Source organism: Budorcas taxicolor, chromosome 8 (genome assembly GCF_023091745.1).
Source record: "Budorcas taxicolor isolate Tak-1 chromosome 8, Takin1.1, whole genome shotgun sequence".
In the NCBI taxonomy this organism is placed as follows: Eukaryota; Metazoa; Chordata; class Mammalia; order Artiodactyla; family Bovidae; genus Budorcas; species Budorcas taxicolor.
Genome location: NC_068917.1, coordinates 3,643,858 through 3,657,665, shown reverse-complemented (window position 1 = coordinate 3,657,665; position 13,808 = coordinate 3,643,858). Strand labels below are relative to the sequence as shown.

General features: G+C 37.0%; 1 protein-coding gene across 1 annotated transcript in view; it reads right to left on the bottom strand.

The window, feature by feature from the left end:
- Window positions 1-13,808, bottom strand: part of MFSD14B (major facilitator superfamily domain containing 14B) — a 117,617-nt gene that overhangs the window by 18,364 nt on the left and 85,445 nt on the right. The window contains exons 5-8 of the mRNA XM_052645011.1: window positions 12,636-12,750; window positions 8,565-8,783; window positions 7,579-7,692; window positions 2,913-2,984 (exon numbers count right to left, since the gene is read on the bottom strand). Of these exons, the coding sequence (XP_052500971.1) occupies window positions 2,913-2,984; window positions 7,579-7,692; window positions 8,565-8,783; window positions 12,636-12,750 (520 nt within the window). The remainder of the gene's footprint in view (window positions 1-2,912; window positions 2,985-7,578; window positions 7,693-8,564; window positions 8,784-12,635; window positions 12,751-13,808) is intronic.

The window sequence follows — 13,808 nt, the reverse complement described above, 5'->3', positions numbered from 1 at the left end:
CATTCATATATACTAACAATGAAAAATCAGAAACAGAAATAAAGGGATCAATCCATTCACCATTGTAACAAAAAGAATAAAATATCTAGGAATAAAACCTAAGGAGACAAAAGAACTGTACATAGAAAACAATGACACTGATGAAAGAAATCAAAGATGACATAAACAGATGGAGAGAGATTCTGTGTTCCTGGATAAGCTGAATCAATATTGTGAAAATGACTATACTACCAAATGCAATCTACAGATTCAATGTGATCCCTATCAAATTACCAATGGTATTTTTCACAGAAGTAGAACAAAAAATTTCACAATTTATATGGAAACACAAAAGACCCTGAATAGCTAAAGCAGTCTTGAGAAAGAAAAATGAGGCTAGAGGAATCCATATTCCTGATTTCAGATTATACTACAAAGCTACAGTCATCAAGACAGTATGGTATTGGCACCAAAACAGAAAGAGCAATGGAACAAGACAGAAAGCCCAGAAATAAACCCATGCACCTGTGGGTACTTTATTTTTGACAAAGGAGGCAAGAATATATATGAGGCAAAGACAGCCTCTTCAATAAGTGGTGCTGGGAAAACTGGACAGCTACATGTAAAAGAATGAAATAAGAACACTTCTTAATGGCATCCAGTCCCATCACTTCATTGTAAATAGATGGGGAAACAGTGGAAACAGTGGCTGAATTTATTTTTCTGTGCTCCCAAATCACTGCAGATGGTGATTGCAGCCATGAAATTAAAAGACCCTTACTCCTTGGAAGGAAAGTTATGACCAACCCAGACAGCATATTAAAAAGCAGAGACATTACTTTATCAACAAAGGTCCATCTAGTCAAGGCTATGGTTTTTCCACTGGTTATGTATGGATTTGAGAGTTGGACTATAAAGAAAGCTGAGCGCCGAAGAATTGATGCTTTTGAACTGCGGTGTTGGAAAAGACTCTTTCAGAGTCCCTTGGACTGCAAGGAGATCCAAAAAGTCCGTCCTAAAGGAGATCAGTCCTGGGTGTTCATTGGAAGGACTGATGTTGAAGCTGAAACTCCAGTACTTTGGCCACCTGATGTGAAGAGCTGACTCATTTCAAAAGACCCTGATGCAGGGAAAGTTTGGAGGCAGGAGGAGAAGGGGATGACAGAGCCTGAGACGGTTGGATGGCATCACCGACTCAATGGACATGGGTTTGGGCGGACTCTGGGAGTTGGTGATGGACAGGGAGGCCTGGCGTGCTGCAGTTCATGGGGTCGCAAAGAGTCAGACACGACTGAGCGACTAAACTGAACTGAAATAACACCATACAGAAAGATAAACTCTAAATGGATTAAAGACCTAAATGTAACACCAGAAACTATAAAACTCTTAGAGGAAAACATTAGCAGAACACTCGAGAACATAAATCAAAGCAAGATCCTCTATGACCCACCTCCTAGAGTAATGGAAATAAAAACAAAAGCAAACAAGTGGGACCTGATTAAACTTAAAAGCTTTTACACAGGAAAGGAAATTATAAGCAAGGTGAAAAGACAAACTTCAGAATGAGAAAATAATAGCAAATGAAACAACTGACAAAGGATTAATTTCCATAATATACAAGCAGCTCATACAACTCAATACCAGAAAAGCAAACAACCCAATCAAAACGTGGGGAAAAGACCTAAACGGACATTTCTCCAAAGAAGACCCACCAATGGTTAACAAACATACTAAAAGATTCTCAGTATCACTCATTTTTAGAGAAATGCACATCAAAAATACAATGAGATATCACCTCACACATGTCAGAAGAGCTATCATCAAAAAGTCTAACAATAAATGCTGGAGAGGATGTGGAGAAAAGGGAACCCTCTTGCACTGTTGATGTAAATGTAAAGTGACATAGACATGATGGAAGATGGTAGGAATAAAAAACTAGAAATAAAACTATCATATGACTCAGCAATCCCACTATTGGGCATATACCTTGAGGAAACCAAAACTGAAAAAAACCGCCATGTACCCCAATGTTCACTGCAGCACTATTTACAATAGCTAGAACATGGACACAACCTAGATTTTCATCGACAAAGGAATGGATAAAGAAGTTATGGTAATTAAAGATTTTAAAATTAAAAAAAAAAACAAAACCAAAAAACATAATGAAATATTATTCAGCCATAAAAAGGAATTTGAGTCAGTTCTAATGAGATGGATGAACCTAGAGCCTATTATACAGAGTGAGGTAAGTCAGAATTAGAAAGATAAATATTGTACACTAACGCACATATATAGAATCTAGAAAGATGGTACCAAAGAATTTATTTAGAGGGCAGCAAAGAAGCAATGGACATAGAGAATAGACTTATGGACCCAGGGAGAGGGCTGTAGAGGGTGAGATGTAGGGACAGAGTAACATGGAAACTTACATTGCCATATGTAACATAGATAGCCAATGGGAATTTGCTGTATGTCTCAGGGAAATCAAACAGGGTCTCTGCATCAACTAGAGGGTTGGGATGGAGAGGGAGGTGGGAGTGACGTTTAAGAGGGAGGGAACACATGTATACCTATGGCTGATTCATGTTGATGTTTGACAGAAAGCAATAAAATTCTGTAAAGCAATTATCCTTCAATTAAGAAATTAATTTTAAAATATTTATATTAAATTCTTCCTATATCACAACCTCCAGATTTTATTAAAAAGAGAATAATTCTATGATCCGTATCCACATTAGTGGATACAGTGGGTATGATATTGTTCATAGCTGTATAACATGCTACCATGGCAGGGAAGGAACAGAACTGATATAGGGGTGCAAGAGACCTTCACGAATATTTCTTTGCAGCTTCCTGTGAATCTAAAGTTACTTCAGATTAAAAATGTTTAAAAAAAAAAAAAAAGTGGGGTGGATGGGTAAAATAATACTCACCTGAGCCACAATAGACAGAATTCCTACCATAGCTATGAAGGCTGCAATTTTAACAGATCCAAATCCTATGACCTGTGAAAATGAACACATTTTGCAATGTATAAATAATATAAATTTTTTGCATTATATAAATAACAAGAAATGTTATGTTCCATTAAAGCTATAGAATAAAATAGTTGAGGAAAGTTCATGAAACCTTGACAATGGAAATTTAGGCAGTGCTCAAAGCTAAACCTATTTAACTAATAATTTATAGCTAAACCTGTCATGAGAAATCACTGTAAGCAGGCACAACTTAATATAACTAAGATTAACTACTAGCACAATATTTTCTATTACAGGTCTCCCTACTGTTTTCATATGCTTTCCCCACTACAATCCACCAAGAGCTATGTAACATTATCCACTACTAGGGAAAAAAATGAAGAAGAGAAAAATTTGATTTTTGATGCTGTCAACATAGAATATGTTCACTTAGAAAGTTAAGTGGTTCTCAACTTTGGTTGCATATTAAAATCATGTGGGCAACCGAGAAAGGGAGAGGGGAGAAAAGAGATGCTGGGACTCACTTGATATCAATTAAATCAGACTCTCTGGGCCCAGACACAGGTATATTTTAAAAAGCTCCCATGGTTATTCCAATGAGCAGCCAAAGTTAGCTAGCAATGATTTCTAAGCCTCTTAAGCTTAAGAGCAGCTATGAAATGCCTGAAATTTTAAGTTTTAAACATCAAGTTTTTAAAGTTAGTTTGCCATCTATTGAAACTATAAAATCCAGAAAAAAAACTGTAAAAATTATTGTACATAATCTTCACATTTCATAAATGATTATTTTGCTTCAAATCACACAATTAGCTAATGAAAGAGAGCCAGAACTTCTGATTCCCAAACCAGTGCTGCTGACATTAACACTATCCTATCACTCTCCAATTGAATGCAATTTAAAAAATTGGAATCTATGGTGGTTTAGTTGCTAAGTCATGTTTACTTTTGCAACCCCATGGACTGTAGCTTACCAGGCTCCTCTGTCCATGGGACTTCTCAGGCAAGAATACCAGAGTGGGTTGCCATTTCCTTCTGTAGGGGATCTTCCCAACTCAGGATAGAACCCACGTCTCCTGGACTGCAGAGAGTCCTTACTGTTAAGCCACCAGGGAAGCCCATGTATGTATTTTTTAATTGAAGTACAGTTGATTTACAACGTTGTATTAACTTGTGCTATATAGCAAAGTGACTCAGTTATACATACTATACATTCTTATGTTCTTTTCCCAGGACACTGAATATACAGAGTGCTATATACACTGTGCTATACAGTAGGACTTTGTTGTCCATTCATTCTATATGTAAACGTTTGTATCTACTAACCCTAAAAACCTAGTCCATCCCCCCTCATTCCCCAATAAATATATTTCTAAAACAGCTTTATTGAGGTAGAGTTAAAAATACCATACAATCCACCCATTGCAAGCGCACAATTCAATTCAATGGTTTTAGTATTGATATGGGTTTCCCTGGTGGCTTATATGGTAAAGAATCTGCCTGCAATGTGGGAGACCTGGGTTCGATCCCTGGGTTGGGAAGAACCCCTAGAGGACAGCACAGCAACCCACTCCAGTTTTCTTGCCTGGAGAATCCCCATGGACAGAGGAGCCTGGTGGGCTACAGTGCATGGGGTACCAAAGAGTTGGACACAACTGAGCAGCTAAGCACTGTACAGTATTGATACAGAGTTGGGCAATTATTACCATGATCAATTTTAGAAGATCTCATCACTCTTCAAAGAAACATGGTACCCCATTAGGAGTCCCATTCCCACAACCTACCCCACCACCCAGTCAGTAATCTACTTCCTGTCTCTCTGAATTTATTTATTTGGAGCATTTCATATAAATGGAATCACACTATATATGGTTCTGGGTTCTTTCATTTAGCATAATGTTTTCAAAGTTCACCCATCTTGTAGCATGTATCAGTGCTTCATTGCTTTTTATTGCCAAAAAAAAAACCCTGTACATTGCACTGTACAGATGTATCATGTTTGTTGATCCATTTCATCAGTTAATAGGCAGATAGGCTGTTTCTACTTTGCTTCTACTTTTTGGCTATACGAATAATAATTTTTGTTAAGTGTTTCTGTACAGATAGGTGTTTTCAATTCTCTTGGCTATATACCTAGAAATAGATTTTCTGGGAACCCTATGCTGGACACTGAGGAACCACCAGGCTCTTTTCCACAGTAGCTACCCCATTTTACATTCCCACCAGCATGTATGAGGGTTGCCATTTCTCCATATCCTAAGTTGTTGTTGTTTCTTTTTCATTACAGCTTTCTTAGCAGGTGTGTTTGGTTTCCTTGATGGGTAATGATGTTAGCCATCCTCTCATGGGCTTATTGGCCATTTGTATATTTTCCTTGAAGAAATATGTATTCAAAATCTTTTGCCTACTTTATTAGTTGAGTTATATGTCTTTTTATTGTTGAATAAAGTTTTAAATATATACTGGATATTAAATTTCTTATAAAATAGATGATTTATAAGTAAACACAATTTAAACTAAAAATATGTGTGTTAATTATATGTGAGCTCTAAAAAGTGAGCATAAATACAGAATAACAGAATTATTCTGATTTGTTTTAACTGTTGTTGTTGATGGTGATATAAGCATATGTAGAGTTGGACTGTGAAGAAACCTGAGCGCTGAAGAATTGCTGCTTTTGAACTGTGGTGTTGGAGAAGACTCTTGAGAGTCCCTTGGACTGCAAGGGGATCTGGGTGTTCTATGGAAGGAATGATGTTAAACCTGAAACTCCAGTACTTTGGCCACCCCATGTGAAGAGCTGACTCATTGGAAAAGACTCTGATGCTGGGAGGGATTGGGGGCAGGAGGAAAAGGCGATGACAGAGGATGAGATGGCTGGATGGCATCACCGACTTGATGGACGTGAGTTTGAGTGAACTCTGGGAGTTGGTGATGAACAGGGAGGCCTGGGGTGCTGTGATTCATGGGGTCACAAAGAGTCAGACACAACTGAGTGACTGAACTGAACTGATAGGAAAAACAGATAGAGAAGAAAATATTCACTGTTGTTAACTATACATGTGAAGAAAAAGGAGACTTTTTTTTTACTTTCTTGCTTGGGCTTTCCCATTTTTCCTACATTATTTTCCACATTAAATGTACATTTAATGATGCATATGTACTTTTCTACATTTAACACCTGGGCTTCCCAGGGGGCGCTAGTAGTAAAGAACCCACCTGCCAGTGTGGGAGATGCAAGAAACATGGGTTTGATCCTTGGGTCAGGAAGATTCCCTGGAGTTAGGAAAAACCCCACTCCAGTATTCTTGCCTGGAAAATTCCATGGGCAGAGAGCCTGGCAGGTTATAGTCCATGGGGCCACAAAGAGTTGGACATAACAGACTGACTGAGCACGTACACACACACACACAAAACACAGTATCTCACTACTTTTCCCTCTAAATCTCCAGCATCCTCCAACCATAAATGAGTAAAACAAAAAAAGAACTGCTTGAAAAAAAAGCTTTACTTAAATGTGCTACCATATAAAATACTATAGTCTCACACTCTCAGGAAAACTATGAGTGGCAAACTTAACAAATTTTATTTGAAATATCTCTAAAAATAGAGGAATTTATCTTAGGGGGAGGCTTGCTCTGACAAAGTGGAGTAAACCACTAGAAGAAGGACTTCCAGTAAAATCAGTGAAAGACCAAGGCAGGATTACAATGAAAGGCAGTTCAGACCTCAGCAACCAGAGAGACCTGAGACAGCAGCTGGAAAAGCAAACTTTTTTAAATTGCCTTAAGTCAACTGCCTTTTGGGGGAAAATGAAGCATAAACTTTTAAAGGGAGAAAAATCAGAAGACAGAAAAGATTACTTTGGTCACTATCTGTGACCTACCGTGAAGTCCACAGTGGTGTTTTTTTGTTTTTGTTTTCAGTGGGGAGTGTGTCAGGGGCAGGTGGGGGTGGTTTGCAACATGTGGGATCTTACTTCCCCAACCAGGCACCGAACCTACATCATCTGCACTGGAAGCATGGAATCTTAACCACTGGACTGCCAGGAAAGTCCCTACAGTGGCTACTGTAGATGGCTAGGCAAACTGAATGTGATCAGTCAGACCCAGGGGTCACGGTTCTTCTGAAATAAATTTTACCTCTCTGAAATTTAATGAGTATTATTAAAGATTTAATAAATTTTGTTTCTACTAATTATTTCTGTGTAATTCTCATAATTCTCAAGGAAATTTTTCACACAGTGAACACTGTATTTTAAAAAATTATTGCACTAGAGTTCTCCTGACTACTAATTATATGTCAGCACCTATGTTTACAACTAGAAGTAAGTCAACACATTTTTTCCTCTTACAGGCTGTGTGCTTAGCTGCTCAGTCGTGTCTGACTCTTTGCGACTCCATGGACTGTAGTCCACCAGGCTCCTCTGTCCATGGGGATTCTCTATGCACAAATACTGGAGTGGGTTTCCATGCCCTCCTCAGGGGATCTTCCCAACCCAGGAATTGAACCAAGGTCTCCTGCATAGCAGGTGGATTCTTACCAGCTGAGGTACCTGGGGTTTTTCCATAAAACACTTCAAGACCGATCCCAGTCTCTTGATTTTCCGGCATTCCTTACTCACCTGCCTGAGATAGAGAAAAAAACTTGAATACTGTCCAGCTTCAGGAAGGTATGAAAGAAAAACAGTGATGCAGATTAGCAAAATGGTAGAATCTTGTCCAACTTTCTTCAGTGACTAGAAATAAGCAGAAACAGAAACATAAAAAGCAAATAGATACTGATGTCACTGATATTCTGGGATATTAGCTTCACTGTTTTTTGATTTCTTAAGGTGGATAACAAAAGATGAATGGATTAAAAAAGGAAGTGAGCCTTAACATTAAACCTATTACCACCTCTCTAAGGACATTACAAGTCCTAATTTCAGAGGTATATATTTCATATATTACAGTCTTTTCTCTTTTTTAAAAAAACATTTTTGCTCATCTCATATGAATACTGGTTCATATACTGAAACAGATCCTGGACATACTATGAACAGACTCTGAAAAATAAAAAAAATCCACACTGCTACAGAACCTTTTAAGAAAATCTCATCTCTTTTCACTCATAATAACTCCTTTAAAGCCACAAACATTACATGGTTTTCATTACACATAAATTTATTCTTTAAAATATTAATAATTTGCCCACACAACTGGCAGAAAAATAAATGTGCTCCAGGCATGGGGTCAGTGACAAGATTCTCTGACTAGTAACAACTTTTTCAATATTATACCTTTGCCCAAAATCCTTACACCCTTTTCTACACAGGATGTCTGAGTAGACCAAAAGTTGCACCAAAAGCGCATCTCGTCTCTCATGGTAACCACATACTTCAGTTCAGTCAATCAGTCGTGTCCGACTCTTAAGAATTATCAATTTTATATATTCTTTGGTGTACAGTTCACCTCTGTCCCTTATTTTCAATTAATTTTTTTCTATTTTTACTAGAGAAAAACAATAAACCAGCAACTGCTAGGATGCTTGAATCTGCAGAAATGCACTTTTATTTGCATGGTTTAGAAAGATATTTAGGAAAGTAAGTGTTTTCATGTTTTTATTTACCGCAAAAGGGTCTGCTTGTTTCCAAGAAATCCGGGCTCCCCAGGAGAGAGGTCTCATTTTCTCTGGCAAAGATTCCGGAACAGCCAACAAGATGAAGCAGATGTCTAGAAGAGCTACCACTGTGGCTACTAGCACAACAATGCTGTCTCCATAACTGGCAGAAAGGTACGCTCCAATGGCTGGGCTGCTAACCAGACTGGCTGCAAAAGTGGCTGAGACCTATGAAGAAAGAACACTCTCACCCAGGGTTGCATCTACAGCAGGTGCGCACTTACATTCCTGTTTCCAACCAGGGTCCCACAGGTGCATATCTAAAACCATCCTTCTCTAACTTTAAAAATACAATAGGACTGTATTGCATACAACTTTTAAGAATGAAAAGTAATTTTCTTCTAAGAATTTGCTCACAAGTTATTAACTAATTTGAATACCTTTCTAATTCTTGTAGCTTTCTAGAAGTTACTCTAGAAAGCTACACGAACAAAAAAATGATTTATTTAGAAATAAAAATTGTAAAACCTTCCCCACAAATAAATCATACATATTTTAATCTTCTGTAATTAGGGAACAGGGATATAGGGAGAAAGGAACAAAAAAGTTTTTGCAGGGTTGATAACAAAATCTACAAATTACTCAGAAACTAGGCTTGATTTCATCTTCCAAAACTGTGCACCGTTTCACCATTTCATTAGCACTAACTGGGGGTGGAAATCCCTGGCAGTCTTAGAAAAAGCTATATAACAACAACAAAAATGCAAAAAGATTTGTTGAAGGAGACCTCAAAAGCTTTGTAACTAGAGAAATCCCTGGGCTAGGAGTTTCTGTCATGCTGTCACCCCCAACGTCCTAATACCAAAGACCACTGAGTCAGCTGATCACACTTACAACTTGAATCCATATAAGCATGTAGAAGGCTCTCTTTATTTTGAAATGTAGTCTGAATGTTCAGAAGCTTAAGTAGACAGCCTCCAAATTATAACCAGACTGAGTGTGAAAAGCACATTTATAAGCTGGTCATCTAAACTTCTAATGGATTTTAATAGCAACTACAGAAATCATTAACTATGACTGAAATTATGACTCCTGGGTAACCAATGATATTCTTCCTTTATCCATAACCCCCAAGTGACTGTAAAAATACAATGTATTGGAAATTAGTATTATACCAAAATTATAAAAGCCAAAAGTTAAAAATTTCTGGGGGAAAAAAGGAAGTACATAGAATTCCAATTTGAGGAACAGGAATTCCCTGGTTCAATAATTATTGAGTATTTATATGTGCTAGAAAAATAAGAAAACAGAGCTCCTGGCCTTAATTACATAGCATTCCAAGAGTAAAGAACTAAAGATCATGGAGCATACAAATATCTCAGTATTTGTCAAAAGGACATTTTTAATTATTCTGTATCTGTAAGCTAGCTTGCAAACTTTTTTTCTATTTCTTTTTTCAGGTTTGCCATCTCAACATCTAAAACACAGAGTTAAATGTAAAGGTTAGTCATTGGCCAAACCCTGAGTCCTATGATCCAGTCCAGGCAGCCTTATGGCCTGGAGGGCATATTTCAGCAGGGCACTCCTCTAAGTAACTTCTCTCAACATACCTATGACCAGGCATTATTATAACTGGCATTTTACAGATGAAGAACCGAGCTAGAGATAGGGAAACTAAGTCATGACCACTTTGGTTCCAGAATTCTCTCTCTCTGAAATCCTTTCTTAAATACTACTGCTTAGCACAGCAGCTTTGTGAGGGATTTTTCTGATGAAGGCAAAAGAAAATCTAATAAAATTGAAGAGGAACGGTGTTTCCTGCAATGTTGAGAAAAGCTTCACAAGTGTGATAAATGAGGCTTCTGGCACCCCTCAACTCTGCTGACCACCCTTAAAAAGCCAACCTTGAACATCCTGCCTTCTTTGAAGCTTTCCTATCTGTTTCTCCCTCTGTCCTTCTCCACAGCATTCAGGAGATGTCCCTGTCTTAGGACACGACATGAGAAACATTCAGGGGAGGTAGGAAGAAGGAAGGAAGGAGAAGCAAGTAATAGCTAGAGGGCAAGTGGCTTGGAAAAGTTTTTAAACTACTGATGTCTAAAGTCAACAAACTAAAAATGACTGTTGTGTTTTGTGGAACAACAGTAACTGGCATATATGTCCATTACTGAGCCATACAATTATTCATTCAGTCAACACTGAATGACTGCTTACTGTCTTTCAGGAAGTGGAATTTAATAGAAAGAATAAGACTCAGGAGAGAAGTAACCTGAGTTTCTGGCATTCAGTCCCTCTCCAACCAGTCAACAATCCAGTCAGGTTACCTTTCTTCTTCCATCTTCTTACTATAAACATTTCAAACACAGGAGAGTTGAAAGAAGAACAAAATGTACACTAAAGGGGAGCAAAATAAGCTACCCCAAAATGTGCCACTTTGGCATGTGGATTGTTTCAAGCAGAAGGCAATTATGACCCAGGAGACTCAGGCAAAGCTTTTTACCTTTCCCAGAATAGCCTACTGCAGCCCATAGGGTCTAAGAGTCAGACACGACTGAGTGACTGAACTTAGCTGATAACAACCTAAAAGAGCTTAGAAAGGAGGCCTATACCAAGAAATACTGGTAAATACTAGATAACTTTTTACATTAGATACTAAATAGCTAAAGATAACTTTTTGTATTAAAAGGTAATACTATGATAAAGATACTAAGTACTAAAGATAAATTTTTAATATTAGAAAGACTTACCTACATGTAATGGCAAACATTTGATTTGCTCTCCTTGTCTTCCTGTGAATTATCTTCCTCCCCTTTGAAGTCCCAGACCCCTATAATCTTTCTCCTTAGCTCAGGATGGTATATAAGCCTCACCCACTGACAGTTCTTGAGCCTTTCACATCTTTGTGAGACTCCCACACATATGAAATTAAATTTTTTTTTCTCCTATTAATCTATCTTTGGTTTTAGTTGCTAAATCATGTCTCACTCTTGCAACTCCATGAACTGTAGCCCACCAGGCTCCTCAGGATTCCCCAGGTAATAATACTGGAGTGGGTTGCCATTTTGTTCTACAGGTTCTCCCCAACTTTATGTCAATTTAATTATTTTGCTCACTCTTCCCTTGTTGCTCAGCTGGTAAAGAATTCGCCTGCAATGAGGGAGAACTGGGTTTGATCCCTGGGTTGGGAAGATCCCCTGGAGAAGGGAAAGGTTACCCCACTCCAGTATTCTGGCCTGGGGAATTCAGTGGACTGTATAGTCCATGGAGTCACAAAGAGTTGGACACAATTGAGCGACTTTCACTCCCTTAACTCAAAGAACCTAAAAGGGAAGAAGGGAAAACTTTCCCTGTTCATACTCACATACCCCAAGAGGTTCACGCATTGAACACATGCCCACAAATGCTCACCTGTCACTTTCCCCCATTGAACCACTTAAGTATTTCTCAGGGTTGTGACACTCTGACCTAAATGGTTTCAGACTGCCATCTTTTATAGGTCTTTCTTCTCCTACATAATCACAATGCCAATATCTTGCCTAAGAAAATCAGATGTGACTTTCTAATATTCAATTATCCCAAAAAGGTCTCCTATAACTTTTGTTATTGACTCAACAATTATTTCCTGAATGAATGTAGTCCTTTTTCTGTAGTACTACATTCCAAATAAGTGTCTGAGTCATACAACCTGCAATACAGTGACAATGAATTAACATAACTGAGGTTCTATCACCTCTCCAGTTCTAATTAGGTGCACAGAGATCTATGATTGTAGCAACTGTTTACTGTTTACGGTTCCTCAAGAGATCAGCTAACAAGAAACAAATCAAACCGAATTTAAAAAAACTTTGCAAGTGACAACTCACATATCCTGCCAATCTTCCAACACTAAAACCAAAGGATAAATCAGTAGCAATTTCTACCTTGCTATTTTTAGTTTCTCACAAGTCTCCTTTTTTATTTCAACTGTTCTGGATTTTCTTCACATAATTAACACTATTTTAATAAAAGCTCACTTTCTAGTAAATTTTTAGTAGAATGTTTATTATTTCTCTGGTTAAAAACCATAATCTATTATCTTACCCATCCATAAGCAGTACTTCGCTCATGTTCCTGAGTGACATCAGCTACATAGGCAAATATCACAGAGAACGTGACTGAGAAGACTCCAGATATGGAAATCATTGCAAAATACCACCTATAAAAAGATTATTTTAAGCATTCATGAAAGAAGTAGTGTACATACACTTTTATAATCAAAACCAAAGATATCATGTAAAGGTTATACACCAAAATATAAACTGTAAAAATACATGTATATTTAAAGATATAAAGGACAACTAATAAAATTATAATCAAGATGGAGAGGAAGTAGAAACATACCAATACTGTCATTGCTCAAGAGGTGTCAGTACATGCAGTTTAAAAAAATGAAAAAGTAGGAGTACGCAGTAAAGTTAGTTTTAATGGTAGCCAGAACAGAAATTAAAACTTTCTAAATTTCTGAGTTTTAGCTGAGAAAAATACATACACACAAAAGCAGGAAGCATTTTAAAAATTAATATAAGACAAAAAATTTCTACCGTATAAAATAGATGCTTAACAAAATCTAGTTAAAATATTAGCCAACAGAATCTCATCGAACAAAATGTAGTATTTTAATTCTAGGATGTAATTATGTTTCAATATTAGAAATCTATTAATATAATTAATCATGGTAACAGATTTAAGGAGAAAATTCAAATAATCTCCACTGATACTAATGGCATCAAAACTTGATATTCCCTTGATTTTAAAAAAGAAAATCTCTAAATAAAATAGGAACTAGTATTTTTCAACCCAAAAGCTAGTTTGATATTCAAGGATGAAACATAAAATTTCCTTCGTATACATGAGGAAGATAGGTCCATAATCATCACTTTTATTTAACAATAATAAAAGATTTTTATTTTATGCATTAGTCAATACAAGCAATAGAAGCAGCTGCATGACAAATGGAAGAGAAGAGGTAAAATCATTTTAAGATTCTAAAGAAAAAAATTGTAAGATATTGAGAGGACACTGAAAAAACAAAAAACCTAATGCATCAGAAAAGTAGGACTTGTTCTTGAACAGAAAGAATCAATACCAAAAAGTATTTTATAAAAATCTATCTGGTAGGAACCAAAATGATTCCTTATAGGTACTCAACACATTTAGAACATGACAAATATTAACGTAAAATTCCTATCAGATAACCAAACGAGAGTATTCATA